Source organism: Lates calcarifer, linkage group LG6, assembly GCF_001640805.2.
Source record: "Lates calcarifer isolate ASB-BC8 linkage group LG6, TLL_Latcal_v3, whole genome shotgun sequence".
Classification (NCBI taxonomy): Eukaryota; Metazoa; Chordata; class Actinopteri; family Centropomidae; genus Lates; species Lates calcarifer.
This window is the reverse complement of record NC_066838.1, coordinates 9,364,376-9,380,218: the sequence shown is the minus strand read 5'-3', so window position 1 is coordinate 9,380,218 and position 15,843 is coordinate 9,364,376. Positions and strand designations below refer to the sequence as shown.

Sequence of the window (15,843 nt, the reverse complement as noted above, 5' to 3'; positions counted from 1 at the left end):
TTGTTTTTTTTTTTTAAATAAAAGCTAGGTCTCAACGTCCGTCTCGCGTGTGATTAGGGACATAAATGATTTGATTAAACTATTAATTAATAACATTATAATATATAACTCACTTTACGTCGCAGGAGATGGTGCTTGCTAAAGTTGGTTTCAGATAGCCAGTGTAGTAAGTAGTAAGTAATGAAAAATCTCGTTGAGTGTGCTCTAAATTTGTAATGGAAAACAAAACTAAAATAATGAACATTTCTTGTCATGGGATTAAACTGTTTGTTGCAGGTCTGCACATGCTGAAGTAGATTATGCCTGCATTTGATTTTCCGGAAGCAGCTAATGCTCATTGTTTTTTGTTTTCCAGTTTTGGCTTGAAATACAACCATCATTTTTATTGTGATTAAATTTAAACTGGCAAGTGAAGCCAAACAGGTCATTAGTGTGCATACCCAGTGTACTGAATACGTTATGACTCATATTGCATCACACTCGGGTAAAATAGTTGTACAATTTTATCAGGCAATCACATTCCATTATGGAGGGAGGTGTCTTTCTCAATTACCCTCTGAACACAATAATGTCCACAATAGCACACCATTCCTGGACCTTGCAACACAATCAGGATGACTAATTCTGAAGTGTGTCCCAGAGTCCATACTCCCAGGTGGATCACGTTGTGTTGATAGTTGGACTGACACAGTTATAAGAATATTGAGGCAAGAAGGGTGTGTAGATAAAACTGAAGAAATGACGAAATGATTGAATCACAGAAAAACATTCTGGTGCCAGGATGGGATTACAGCAGTGGTGTGAATAGGCACTCCTTTGGCCAATGCTGCATTTTCCATATGATGTAATCTGCCTATTCATTTTTAATGTCAAGTGTTAACCTCAGTCTAAATGCTCTCTTTTTCAGCATAATGAAGATTAATCTGGAAGAGGATCTGTCTTTATGAAGATGTTTGAACAGGTCTCACACACGTACACACACTCACGCATTCAATAAGCCAGATCAACTGGCGACGTGCTCCAGGAGAAGTTTGCAAACTGAGTCAGCAGCTGTATTTTTGAATGACTCAACCAGTCCACCGCAGAGCCCTTTCGTTTCTCAGAGCCCTGCCCTCAACCCTCCCTCACACACAGGCATGCACTGCCTACATTTACGCCAGGCCCTTACCTCACCACAGCATCACTTCCTCCCAATTTACTAGGATACGCCTGGAATTGCCAATAGCAAAACAGAAATATTTTCCAAGGAACTTCAACTCAGTTATCAATATTTTTGGAAAGGCTATGTAAAGGCTTACTTTATGTTTGACCTAATTATTTGATTTAGTTTTTTCTCACTGTCTCCTTTATTCCCCTTTTTCACTTTAAGCTCTATTTTTTCCATTAACGATACAGACTCTTGACATGCTGTGGCGAGTGATGTGGTGAATTTTCTGCAGCGCTAATAATCCTCTGATCCTCCGAGTCATAATCAGTCACATTGCCAGGAAGAGACTCCTACGTCTGCTTTGACTTTTCTCAGGCTCATCTGCTTTCATGCAACAATATCTGCTGGAGGGCTGTTATATTGTCACACTACGTTTTTCCTACTTACAAGACAGGCATCTGTGAACAAGGAAGTTGGAGGAGGAAAGCAAGGAGGGGAGCTGTAAACTGTAAAACACGGTGCAGTCTGGCTCTATCGATGACTCAACAGGAAATGATGGAGCCGAAGAAAGGTGAGAGAGAGAAAAGGGAGGAGGGTGGGAGTGAGAGATAGAGTGAGGAAAAAAGAAAGATTGACTTTGTCATGCCTCAGGACTCTGAGCTATGTTGTGTGGAGAGACAGACTAAAAGAGGTCATTACCATGATTTTCTGAGGAAATTTGTGGGCCGTGAAAACACAGCTGGCCTCATCATTTCTCCCCTCCCGGCTACTCAGCACAATAGACTTGTGACGTGCACACACAAAGTAAATAATAAGCAGTCAATCAACTCTATTACCAACCTTGACTATTTTCCGTTGCCCTCCTGAAAGATCACCTTGTATGTCATGTGGTGATTAAAATTGACTTTTACCTCAGGACAAGTTGGAACAGACAGTGTGGAAACAAGCAAATATTGACAATGTCATCCTGTCATGCATTTCCACAAAATGAAAAACACTCCATGTCCTGAGGAGCGCCCCCGTGTCAGTGCCAACAAATAATGTTTTTCACTCTGACTACAGGGGTAGAGAAGCTTGAGAGTGCAATATAATATAAAAGAATAAGTCCATTGCCTATATACACTTTCTCTGCAAAGTGCTTTTCTTCCTCCTTTATCCTCCCTCATTTCAACTGAAACTCTTAATGAACTGGAGATCAACTTCACAGTGCTGCGGAAGGCACCCTGCTGGGCCTGCAACACCCTCTGCCCACAGTGAGACCTGAGATCACGGGTACGGAAGCTGCCGAGGCCTCACAGTGCTGCATCCTGGGCAAAGAATTGCTCTTTTCATGCTTTGGGTCTCTGACATTCATTGAAGCTGTCACCATGAAATCAGATGTCACAGAGTTTAAATCACTTTAATCCTCGCCACTTCCTCAATCACTTCTTTGCCTGCTGATTCTGTTTTGTCTCTCTCTGTTGGTACCCTGGGAAAAAAATTCTCTGCTTTCTTTTATATTGAAAGTACCGCAATACATAAGGCTGTGTGTTTGTATATGTATTTGTATGAGTGTGTTTCACTTCTTATCCATTAATTTCCTTGTAACTACATTTTCTTTACAGGATACATTAACAGTAATGCACGTTAAATTCAGTTTTGCATCTGAATAGGTTTCACAGAAAGTATTTTCTTTTGGCCCTGGGCGCAGTTCCTGAGTTATCCAACAATCAAAGGCAGCCCAAACATCATTCTTCAGCCCATCCTCCTCTTCTTCCCAGTGGCTGTTGGTTCTTTGATAACTGAGCTGTCCCCTCACGGGATGAGGTCAAAGGCCATGGTGCGAAGCCCCCTCAGACATTTGAGGAGCCCGATTCCTTCCTGACGCCTCCAACTTGTCAGACCCAACAGCAGATCCATTAAATTAAAAAAGATTAAACGAAGGATGTGTTTTTCAAATCGCACATGCCTCTGCAGACAACAGTGATGCGGTCTGAGCGAATGGTAGGGATTCAGAACTTAATCATAAGTCTTTTGTAAAATGAATTTGTGAATATACATAGAAAACATATCTTCTTTTTGGCAGTCTACTGTGAAATAAAAATGTCAAACATGACTGTTCCATGTCAGGCTGAAGGAAGTGGTGGGTGGTGGGAGAGAAGCAAAAAGTACTGAGGCAATAAACTAGACCTGAGAATTTCCAAATAATCTCTCTCTGGTTTCTCACAAGTACTGCAACACAAGATTTGGATGACGATGCCCCTAGTCTCGGCTCTTGTGCCCCACTACATAGTTTACTCATCAATTCAGAAACTTTTGATTTAATGGATAGGAATTTTAATTTCTTACACATGTACCAGCTGTAACTGAGGCCTTTTTACCTAATTATCTGTCGTAAATGTGTACACAACTTTGATACAAGTCTTTCCATTTGTTGAAATATCTGGTATCGATTCACATTAACAGTGTTACGATTAAAAGGAATGTGAAACTCAAACACAAGATAGGTCGACCGTGACTTTGAAAACAGCCACAGGCTTGTCTGTCTCCAGTCTGTAACGGTGCTCTAATTACTATTACATGTTTGTACACAGCTGGTTCCTCTATAAGAGAATTCCCTGTGTCACCATGTCAGCACATCAACCTACACAAATGTATTTACCATAGAACACGTATGTTAACACCTACTTACTTCATTTCCTATTCCAGCTTGGGATGCTGTTAAATGTGTGGTGGGCAGACATTTATCTTTTGAGATATTCCTCATTTCAGGGGTTATCTGCTGTTCACAGCATTTTCAGAGGAGATATGAAACAGATCTGCTGTACCTATCCAGTGTGATATTTCAGGAATTATCTTTGCTTTTTATTTTTAACTTGTACTCACTTTTTTTCCAGCTCTAACCTTGATGTTTCATGCCTTTCATCAAACTGAGGTCATTAAAAAAAAATCATGAAAAGAGGCCCTTGATTTCAGTCCGGCTTTGATGATCCATCTTTAATTTTGAAGCAGCATGAGGGAGTTCCTTCAGAGCAATCCATCACATCTTTGAGAAAAGCACAAGGGTGGATGGGTGGGGGGTGGGGGGGTTACAGATGTGGGAGGTGGGCTTCTGACTACACTGACAGCTGTGAGGGACGGAGGTCTCTCAGAGCAGGAAATGGCTTGACCTCCCCTGTGGGAGACTGGCCCACCCCGACAACAACCCCCACAAGCTCTGTTGCATCCTGGGTCGCAACAAGCACCCACAGAGGACCCGCAGATCAACAGCAGAGCAGCAGGGACGAGAAGTTGTGCCGGTCCAGGTGGCAGAGATTTGACATTTTTTGGATGGTGCTGTGTGATCTCTACACAACCAAACGACACAGAACAAATGGCCAGACTAAGACCTTTAAAGGGATTGTATGTATTGAGTTTCAAAATCAAGACATGAGCTGCAACATTACTATTTAAAGACAAAGCCTTACGTCACAGCTGACAGCACTTTAGCCCATTTATGTCACGCCGAATTCACATGTGCTACCAATCACTTCATTGCACAACAGGAAGTTGATCAAACAGCTTATTTGCTAAAACGTATGAGTGTCCCTTTAAGCAAACAAAGTTATGTTGATAGGAGAGGGACAGTTGATGATTGCAGCAATACAAGCACATTACATGGAGTGTATTTATTTTGTGGGTTTTTGATTTACAGTGGGTATATAGGAGTATGGCACTCCTTAATCCATATATGCCCCTATATGGATTTTATTGCAGTATTTCAACAGTGGAACAAGTGAACAATGGTAGAGAGGGAAAGGAGGTCACAGGGTCATTTGGCATCTCCTTTACACTTTTATGAGGTGGTTATTTTATTCAGCACTTTGCAATACTTAATGTGCCTATTTTTGTGAGGATTTATTTGGATTGTTACCACAGTAAAAAGATTATTTGGCAGTCTGGAGGAAGACTGTAGGCTCAGTGTGGTCTGGGCTCTGTGGTAAAAACAAGAATGGCCTGCACTCACTTCCCTGCTATTTTCTGGTAAATGGCCTCCTGTATTGTCCTACTGCCTCTCTCAGCGTGGGCGAAGACAAACACAGACAGTGAACTCCTATGTGACATGCAGGCTTCAAAACAAGCCCCCATCCACCATGATTAGGCTGCCAATCTTGTACTTGTTCCTCTCTATCAGCCCTAACTTGTACTCATGCCAGAAGCCACCCACACACCCTTTGACTCCCACACAGGTCAGACCAAAATTGTTTACTGTGTTATGAAGGGCAATTTCCCATACACTCAATCATTACACAATGCAGATAAAATGATACAAACCCTGATTCTGGAGGTCTCTGGAGGCCATTTTTGCTGTTTCACCTACAGAGTTACTTTGCATAGGAGAAGCATTGTTTCTGATTTAACATTGTCTCTCTGATTTCTGTATATTAACATGAATTAGCTTAGAATAACTGAAAAGTATTGAGAACAGACATTTTGTCAGACTTAGGGCCTTGAAGTGCTCATGTCTATCACTGATTTTCACAAATTTCCTGATCCAGTGGCAGTGAGGACACACTTTTGTGGATAATGACAGCTATAGTGTGATTGTCTGTGTGACTACAGGATTAGTTGACCCATAAATTGAACTGAAAATCCACCCAGCTAATAACTTCCTCTCTGGTTCACAGTGGTGGAAGTTCAGGTCTTTTAAATACTAATTATACTAAAGTGTCAAAAGTAATTACTAGTTATGCTGAATGACAGCTGTGTTGGACAATGACTGCTGATACTTATGTACAAGCAGCATTTTGATGCTGTGGCTGGTCAAAAAAGATTTGAACTTCTTTGTACAGTTTGGTAGTGTAATCAATGCACTTTAATGAGATTATCATGTGTTTCATGTGTGAAATTTAAATGGGAAAACTAAAAAGAGGCAATATTTGTAGAAAATCCCTCTGAAAAAGGTGGAATAAAGTCAGATAGCACATGTTAACATTTAAGTAGCCTACAAAGACATAACAACCAAACACAAAGAGTAGTTATTTATGGTTTAAATGCCATAGGCTATTTTTCCTAACGGTGTTTAAATTTTCCTTTTGCTTTTGATATTTTAGGGGGGATTTTTTTCCTTTAAGGCGGTGCTGGGTGGAGTTACAGTAACGTGCTCGGGGTGCTGGATGCATTTATAAGGAGATGTGGAAACCCGCGTCACTCTGACAAAATGAGTTTCACCTCCCAGCCTTGTTGACAGAGGAGGGATGTTGCACATGGTTCAGTTTTGACTGGGGAGTCCGGACTCGTACTATCACAGAGAGCATTTTCTTTCTTTGGACGGGAGCAGATCGCCTGACAGGAGCTTTACGTGATGGAGAAGTAATCTGCATTTTCATGGTAAGACTTCTTCCCGTTTAGCTGCGAAAATAACCATTTAAATCGATGGTAATCTATTTAAACTGAGGGCACAGGAGCAGTGTTTTATGTAGTGTGACTGAGACAGCCACTTTATTTTAAATTCAAACTTAGAGAGCAGGACTGGTTGGTTTTCTTTCTCTTAGGGAAGTTAAACGTAAAAAGAGTCGGGAGACGCGGCCGTTGGTCAAAAAGGTTGGTCATGAATAGTGTCGGTTCTTTGATAAGACCCTTTGGTTGAACTGTGTGTTGATTGATACAGCTCATTTCCTCGGGTAACTTGTCTGTGAGCAGCGGTAAAACTGTTCTCCTTAACCGCGGCATGGCTCCCTGGTGTCCGCCAAGTGAATCCATCGAGGCGGGATGGTTCTGTGGCATTGCTCGGCCCCTCCCCGGTGAGCCGCTAGTGGGCGCTGAAGAGGCAGGTAGTCAGCAGTTTAGCTGGTGCATGGTGTTTGGTCAAAGTATAAATAAATAATTTAAAAAGAACTGATAATATCTATCTATCTATCTATCTATCTATCTATCTATCTATCTATCTATCTATCTGTTTGAGTTGCTATGTAGTTATGAAAATATTGGACATGAATAATGAAGTTAAATTGTTGCGTCACAAGATTGTTGCTATTTATGACCGGTTAAAAAATATTCTCCCTCTGCTAATTCAGGATTACTCATTTTTATTTGAAAGATGGATTATAAATGTGCAAGAATCCAAAAATGCCATTTTGGATAACTATAAATAGTTCAGCCTATAAATATTAAGCTTTTTTCTCCATCAGGTTTTCTCTTATCTACCCTTGACAGTGATGTTGGAATACAGGCACTGTAATATTAACCAAATTATTCATGTAAAATTTGTGAGTGCACTGGAGTCAGTGACTTAATTTAAAGCGTTACTGAGTCAAAATTTCTGTCTAGAGCCGTCATTCACTAACTCAGAAAATGTCAAATTTGCTCCATTAGCTCCCAGGGTAGATTTCCACACCTGCTGCCTTTTTCTACCACCTAGTGAATCAGTGTCAATCAGAGTCTTAAATAAGATTCTTCTTAATGTGAACAGTGTTTAATGGTTAATATCATAATGAACTACATGACTGTCATTGAGTAAACTACAGTGTAGTTCATGAATGAAATGAGCTAATTCCAGAGACTGATGATTCACCAGCATTGGCCTACAGTCAGGAGGATTTAAGTCAAGATTTAGAGAGTTTTATTTAAAGGCTTTATTCTTTCATATGGTAACACCAAACTACAGTTTGTGTAGTGAAATGTAATGTGGCACACTGAAGAGGGTAGAGTGCAATAGTGAGTAATGATTAGAAAATACATAAGTAAATTAATTAAGTAAAAAAATAATTAAATTAAAGTAAAAATATGAATTATGTAGTATAAAAATTAAAAGATAAATGAATAAAAATATTGGTTATATAATCATTATTATTATATTATATATTATTATTATTATACATTGGTCTGGCATCTCTCATATACTAGCCATGTGGGCTGTGCAACTTTTTCCAGAATCTAAAAATGTGAATGCAAAGATTGAATTTCCACACACTGTCAGCATTTACTTTATCTGAGAAATAACATTTTGTTCATGGTTATGCAACAAAAAAATGTTAAATATACTAACGTTTAAAAGCAAACTATATAATAAAACTCTATACACAAATGATAAAGAGAACTAAAACTGCATTTTGTTTTTAGTCAGATGTCTTGTCCCACACCACCGACTACATTTTTTACCCACATGCCACAAGGTTGGATCATGCCACTTGTATCCCATCATGCTTTATTGCGCTTAATTCTCATTATGTGGTGAACTGAATGGCTCGGCCTTGTCACATCTACAGCACAGTCCGCACACACCAGACCCATTACAAACAAATACATGTAGAGCGTACCGTATGTCTGCAACAGGTCTGGTTTGTTAGTCAACTGTAAAGCTCAGTGAAAATCCCAGTCACACATTTAGTTGTCTTTCCTTTAATAAAACAATTCACCAGATTATTTTGTTGAGGAAATGTTGAAAACTGGTCTTATAGCATTTGTTTAGTATTGTGGCCTACTAATGTTGAGGTGGAAATATTTACATCAGAGGCACTTGGTAAGATTTCTGCACAGAATACTTGACCAGTAGTGTTTACAATAAGTTGTATTTAGGTGATGTAAAACACATACGTTCTGCCAGCACCATAACTAAATCATCTGTAAAGGTCCAGTCAGTGAACGGCCTGTTGTCTGAAAAACGTGAGGTGGGGACAGCCAAGGACAGCACATTAAGGCTCCCGCGTGAGATAAACAAACAGCTTTTTCCAGCCTCAGTGTTGTCCTTCCAATGATGCCAGTTGAGGCAGTTCTCCTGCAGGGGATCTGTGGCACAGTCTCATACCTTGGCCACGTTTGCTTGTCTCCATGGCGTATCTTCAGTCCTAACCTCATGGGAGAGTTCACTTGAATTTTCAGGCCTGTTTCGCTGCGCACCAAAGTGACACAAAGGCCCATTCATGCCTGAGAGTAGCTCCATTCATGGACACTGAGTAATTGCCGGTAGAATTCATAATTGTTCAGCGTCTTCCATCTCCGAGGTTCACTGGCGGAAATGACGCCACAGTCGGTTGTTTTAAGGATCACATGAATATTCAAATAGATGCATGGGTCACCGTTTTGTTTGGAGTGGGTCTTTCGTTGTATTATGCATACTCTGCATTGTTTCCCTCCCACAGTGACTGTAGACCTATCAGTGACATGAAACAGAGCAGACTTTGAAGACTAAGATTGCAGTGTGATAGTAAAACAGCAACCTTCAGGCCTCCAGGCAAGTGTGTGTGTGTGTGTGTGTGTGTGTGTATGTGGATGGACTCCTAATTAGCAGTTTGGAGGTGAATTTCTGCATTTAGTTCTATAGAGTGTACAGCAACAGTTTAGTGCTTACATTTTATTGTGAAATGTAGTTTTTACTGTAGTTAATGAAGGTAGCAAGTGTCCATGTTGTATCTGCATTATAAACATTTTCTCATGTTTATGTCTTATGGATAATTTACTGTCAGAGTCAAAGTTACCCAGAGGTATTACATTGATAACATTGGCACTGCTGGAGGCTGGAATAGAATTAATACTTTGCACATGGACACAGCACCATGGTAGAATCCTGCTGCAGACAGAGGGTTTCACTCAGTTTTAAACCTCTTCAGTTGTCAGACGGTGTGAATTATGCTATATGGAGGCTGGAATAGAATTAATACTTTGCACATGGACACAGCACCATGGTAGAATCCTGCTGCAGACAGAGGGGTTTCACTCAGTTTTAAACCTCTTCAGTTGTCAGACGGTGTGAATTATGCTATATGGAGGTTGGAGTTTGCTTCTCTGGCTTGACTTAACTTTTTTTTCCCAGAACACACAACTTTGACAAAATATTTTTTCACCACTCTGCAGATGATAACATCTTCTTTAGCATAATTTAATACAGACCTGTATTACATTTATCTATGTTATTATTTATTTTTATGATCAGTAAGATATTTCCCAGTTAGTTGCATTGTGATGTCCTTAGCTGTCCTTTTTTCACAAGTGATAAATGAATAAATTAAAATATATTAAAGTCACATCTTAGTCAGGCCAACTTTTCCTTCAAGTGTGTGTGTATAAGGGCGGTGCTTTGGTGTGCCGTCTCAGTGGTGGAGTTTGTCATTCAGCATCACAGGAATGCTGCACAATTAGTCCCTGTTGTAAGGGCGGATACAGCATGGCTTCATGGTCATGGAGAGGAAGGAGGGTGAGGAGTGCTGCTGCCCTCCCACATCTGACCCAGAGGTTGTGCAACAGCCTGCTCATCAGACGAATGGCTTTAAGCTGGAACCACAAAGAGATACACATGGCAGCTGCCAGAGCAGACTGAAGTCATTTACTGGGCTTTTGTTGTGATTGTTGTTTCTTGGAGGCTCACCTAAAACAATGCAGTGTTTCAGGAATGCAGATTGTTATTTACTGTACTCAGCAAATAGTGAAGACAAACTAAAGATCAAAAATCTTTTGCTTAATACTCTCACAAAGTGCTTTTTATTGACTCAGTTATGTTTCAGTGCAGAGGCTTTTTCACAGTGAGAAGGAGTAACAGGACAGAGTGGATATATATATATATGTATATATATATATATATGTGTGTGTGTGTGTGTGTATATATATATATATATATATATATAGTGTTTTGAGCCTCTATGAGTTTGTTCAAGAGAATCTGGCCTGACCTTTAACCTGACAGGATGGGAGCATGCAGCTGTGCGTGATGGGTGGTGCTGTGTTCCATATGTACATGGTTTATGTGCCCTGTTTATGAGCAGGTGTGACCAGAACAAACGGAAGGAGTGTTGTAATGCAAAAGCAGAATGTGGAGGATTCATGTTTTTAGTGTCTGTACTTTGAATGATGATGATCCCTTCATCACTCACTTTTCTGTTTCTCTCCAGCAGCTCACCACTGGCTAAAATGAAGCCGTGATGGGGGGTTCGACGGAGCTGACTTTTGTTGGAGCTCTACCAAACAGACCTTGATGATTTTTACGAACACAGCCACCTTTCTGCCACAGTATGGCCGGGAGTCAGAATAACTACTGGGGACAGCATGACCTGAACAGGTACACAAATACCACTCTGGCACGGACAAGAACGAAATGTAAAGAACTCTCAGAAATGATTATACAGTCTGAACCTACCATCACTGTTTTTACCTTCATCATATAGTATCAGGAGTGATTCTGAGATTGCATTTTTATTGTTTATCCATGTTTGACGTATAAACAGACAAAAAAATAACCAATAAAGATGAAAAGGCTCAGCACCTCACCCTTATGTAAAAACACATCTTTAGGATGTTATAACACCTGCTTTCATTTAAAGGCCATCTGACTTGCATTCACTTTAAATCACTCCCAGAGGCAGTCCTCTAATTGTTCCCATGTGTCTGCGATCAGAAGTCATCATATTCTTTTATAAAGACAGTTTTATTTAAACAGACCAAAATCACAATTTTGCCCTTACAGTCTATACACACTAAAGATGCCCCCCATCTTTATACCGTTATCTGACATTAGAACATTAGATAAGGACAGACAAAAAAATTGAGTCGTAAAAAAGAGTCATACCGGAAAAGTTAGTAATTAGAACAGAGGAGGGATTCCTCTTCCAGGATGGATAGATGTGAAATAGAGTATATATAGAGTAGACGGTATTAATAGTAAACAGTAGAATGAAAATGAAATATAGCTAAATAATATGAAACAAAATGTTAGTGTTTGGTAAATAGGGAGCAAACATGAAGAATATGGCTCAGAAAAGATGTCGGGCAACTTGCAGTGGTCTTACATAATGTAAATACATAAAGATGAACAGAGCATATGCCCTGTTAAAGCATATGTCATGCTTGTTATTTCACATATAATGACTTACTCTTGACAGGTTATGTACAGGAATGATTTACACACAGGCACAACTCTGTATGGATTTCTCAACCTCTCTTCCTTCACAGAGTGTGCTTTGGCCTGAGTGCTGACATGGAACACAACCTGACGGAGCTTCAACAACAGCAAGTGGCCAAGGAGTTTAACTGTGAGTCCTTTACATATTAGTTTTACATGAAAGAAATGTTACACAAGAATTCTACAATTACGGCAGATTACAGATTGGAAACTAATTACAACTAGCACCAATGTATGTGGCACTTAGGACAGTTTAAATGCTTTGTGAATTTGAGTTAATATTTCTGAGGAATGTTATAACATAGATTTTTATCAGTGATTATTTATAATTGCAGAAATTGGGTTTTGAAAATTAATTGCTGCAACAATATGTCTACATTAGAGATATGAAAATAAAGACGGGTATGAATTATCTGCAAAACTGAAATAGAATAAGCCAGTAAACAAAGAATAAAACACTTTCATTTTTACAGAAATTGTCACATTATTATGTTACTATGTTGTTACTATTTTGAATTATTGTGAAACACTTCAAAGGTTTAACAAGTGCTTTAAATTTTTTTGATACATCATAGAGAACTCTTTAAAAAATTTTTGTTAATTTATATAAATTTGCCAATATAATAAAGTTATATTCTTAGGTTCATCCTGACTTGACAAATGATAGTTTAAGTCCTGTTTGACAAATAAAACAACAGATAGACAGGGTTTAGGTGAGTTTGTCATCACTGGACTGAGTGCTGTAGCATAGAGGAGAGCGGGATGAAGGAGGAGGGGAAACTATCACTCCCTTGTCACCAGCTGTTCCTGCAGTCTGGGGCACGTCGGATGTTTCCACAGAGAAGGTTATGGGAAGCTCCGTTAAGATTAGGGCCTGCCCCGCAGATAATGACGATTCCTGTGTTAATCAGGGTGTTGTGGCTGATGTTTGACGAAGAGGGTGATAGGTTAAGCGGTTGTTTTCAACACACTCGTACCCTTGTTTCCTGTAAGATACCTTCATCTATGTAGAGTGGGCAGCCCACTTCCCCTGGTATTTCTCCCCTCCTACACCATCACTACACTCTAGTCAAGCGTTTTTTCTCACTGCAAGTTGTTTTCCATGTTTCTTCCTCTGAGAGTTGTTTCCACTCTGAAGGAAAACAACGGTGATAGCAAAACCTTGTATAAAAAAATCAGTGGTTTCTTGGTGTACTGTGCAATTTAGGATGTCATGAGGACATTGGATTAATACCCGGTTCTTTTCCCCTTTTCCAGCCAATATACCCCTCCCCCAGTCTCCTTTCTACTCTGATACTTATCGCTTGATGTCTGATAACATTTTGCGGTCTCATGAGGGAGACCAGGTGGTCCCTTCTTCCCAGAGACGGACAGTGTTTGGGGGCCCCCAGAGAGAGGCCAAACCCCTGCCGCCTCTGCCTGACCCTGAGGAGCTCATGTCGGATGAAGCAGCTGATAACGAGGTGGAGTTTTTTACCAGTGACCGACGCCGCCTTTTGCCCAAAAGCTGCCCCAAGGCCATATCCAGGAGCAGCAACAGAGACTGTGGCCAAGTAAATCATGCCTACCAGGAGAGCTCGGTGGGGGCTGGTGGTGCTGGGATTGGCTCCATGGCTTTCTCCTGGCCAGGCAGAGAGGACAGACCAACAGGTAGAGGAGGTGAGTTTGGAGTCAACAACTGGGCACCTGCTCTCCACAGAGAAGACCACCAGCATGTGGTGTCAGCAGTTGGGGATCCTTTGTGTAGTAAACAGCCAGACCAACACCAGCCATCCAGGTTTCGTTTTTCCTTCATTGGCCCTGCTTTCCAGTCGCACAGCAGCACCACAACCTGCCCTGCTGACAAGCCACAAATCCCTCCCCGCATCCCCATCCCACAAAAACCTCCTGTTCTCTCAAAAACCGTGCGCACTAACGAGGAAGACAAGCCTCCCAAAATTCCTCCAAGGGTCCCTTTAGTCCCACCCTGCCCACCACGTACCCCAAGCCCTAAAAGCCTTCCAATTTATATCAACGGCGTGATGCCTGCCACACAGAGTTTTGCTGCTAACCCAAAGTATGTGAGTAAGGCATTACAGAGACAGCACAGCGAAAGGTCGCCACCTGCAGCTCAGTTTTCTCCCTGCATCGTTCCCATTTTGAAGGACGGCAGGCAGGCCAGCGCCACACACTACATCCTCCTGCCGCCGGGCCGACCGCCGCACACGGACAGACGAGAGAGACTCCTCAGTGAGCCGGCAAGGATGGGAAACAGCAGCGTCTGGCAGAACAGATAACCCTCTCTTATGTCACTGTGTCTGAAACTTGATGAATACAAAACTGTGACTGACATCATCAATAACTGTGTGATACACAATACAGAGAGTGTGAAAACATCCCCATGCTACATTTGCATGTCTAATGTCATGTTGGTGTTGTTTTCAATGACTGATGTATTCTAAGATCACTTACACCAGACCACACTGTGAGGTTTTTGTCCATTTTTTAACTGAACATTTTACCAGTCAGTATTTTAGTGACGTCTCCTCTAGTTCAAACCAGAAAACATCATAACATTCCAGCGTTTTCTCTAACAGTGGAGAAATGTTTACCTCCGATAAACATTTTTGATTTTGGTTACTGGGATACTGCAGTTATCTCACAGGGAAATGCCTCATCACTCACTTATTTTTAAGCCTGACAGCCACTTGCTCATATCACTAAAAGAAACTGAGCTAATACTATATTTCTTAGAAGTGAGCAAATAATTACTGTCTGTACAAGCTGGGCTTGTGCATGTATTTTGTATGACAATGCTGCTTTAAATCCTAAGTATAATGTATTCATAGATTTCATGTGTTGCAGAATCATTCTCAAATTAAGGTAACGATTTGTGGTAGATTTGACATTGAATGACACGTTTTGAACTACAGTGATGTTCAACAATTCACCTGATAAAACTCTTTCTTCAGTTTCAGTGGATTCTAGTCAATTTCAATGCTTTCATTGTTTTGTGTGTAAGTGCACTTAATTTTTGTTAAGCAGCTCTCACAATGAAAAGGCAGATCTTTTTATTCCAAAGTTACACCGAGCTACAGTCTACATGCAAAATACTCATTTGCATTTGAGACATTGATTCATTCATTATATTATAATTTATATTAATGTTATAATTTATTTAAAGCTACAGTCTATGATCCAAATGCAAACAGTTGCCAGAACATATGACTGAAACCTGCTGTCACTCTTAATTTGATTGACAGGTCCTTTGATACACATATGAAGAACATTAGCCAACAACTAAGTCATTAAGGTTTTTTGATGCTGTTAACAGTTTTACATCAGCTGTGTTTATAAACACATTTGTACAAGAGGCCTTTATTTTTGATAACAGTCAGTTGACAAACACTAAATATTAATCATTAAGGCAAACTGTTTAATAGTGTATTTGATGGTCAAAAATGTACAGATTGGACCTTTATGGATTTCCTTTGTGTCTGTGTGTGGGCATGGAAATGTTACATGTTACATGTACACTGTCGAAGTGCAGACCCACATTTACAGCCTTTGTTACACCAATGGTTTTGGAAGATCTCATGAAGGTTCTGTCAGATTTGACCTGAGCAAAGCCTGTTTGTAAGTTCATCATGTTGTTGTGTCAAAAGTAAATCAGTGTAAATTTGTGTTTTTAATCTATTTATAGAAATAAAATAACTTATTCATTCTATGAACTAAGGTTCCGTGTTCTCTGTGTCTATCTGAAAAGTGTCCTTTCCCAGTGTTACTGTGCCATAGGTGTTTAAAAGAAAGATGGAGGAAATCATTCTCTTAATTAAGAGGAAACATTCTAACAACTCTTCATTTACTA

General features: G+C 40.2%; 1 protein-coding gene across 2 annotated transcripts; it reads left to right on the top strand.

Annotated features, from left to right (window-relative positions):
* Window positions 1–5,492: 5,492 nt before the first annotated feature.
* Window positions 5,493–15,706, top strand: LOC108891666 (ERBB receptor feedback inhibitor 1). 2 transcript variants are annotated; one of them, XM_018688916.2, is made up of 4 exons: window positions 5,493–6,496; window positions 10,993–11,156; window positions 12,047–12,126; window positions 13,254–15,706. In XM_018688916.2, exons 2-4 carry the CDS (start codon window positions 11,110–11,112, stop codon window positions 14,270–14,272), a joined length of 1,146 nt encoding a protein of 381 aa, XP_018544432.1. In that variant the 5' UTR covers window positions 5,493–6,496; window positions 10,993–11,109; the 3' UTR covers window positions 14,273–15,706. The 2 variants fall into 2 exon arrangements, with proteins under 2 accessions (XP_018544432.1, XP_018544431.1); XM_018688915.2 differs by having other exon boundaries at window positions 10,990–11,156.
* The last annotated feature ends 137 nt before the right edge of the window (window positions 15,707–15,843 follow it).

Excerpts from the sequence above, each read along its gene's own strand:
- LOC108891666 (XM_018688916.2), top strand. The coding sequence starts at position 11,110 with ATGGCCGGGAGTCAGAATAACTACTGGGGACAGCATGACCTGAACAG. Across the intron at positions 11,157-12,046 it reads GGACAGCATGACCTGAACAG|AGTGTGCTTTGGCCTGAGTG; the intron begins GTACACAAATAC and ends CTTCCTTCACAG. Across the intron at positions 12,127-13,253 it reads AGTGGCCAAGGAGTTTAACT|CCAATATACCCCTCCCCCAG; the intron begins GTGAGTCCTTTA and ends CCCCTTTTCCAG.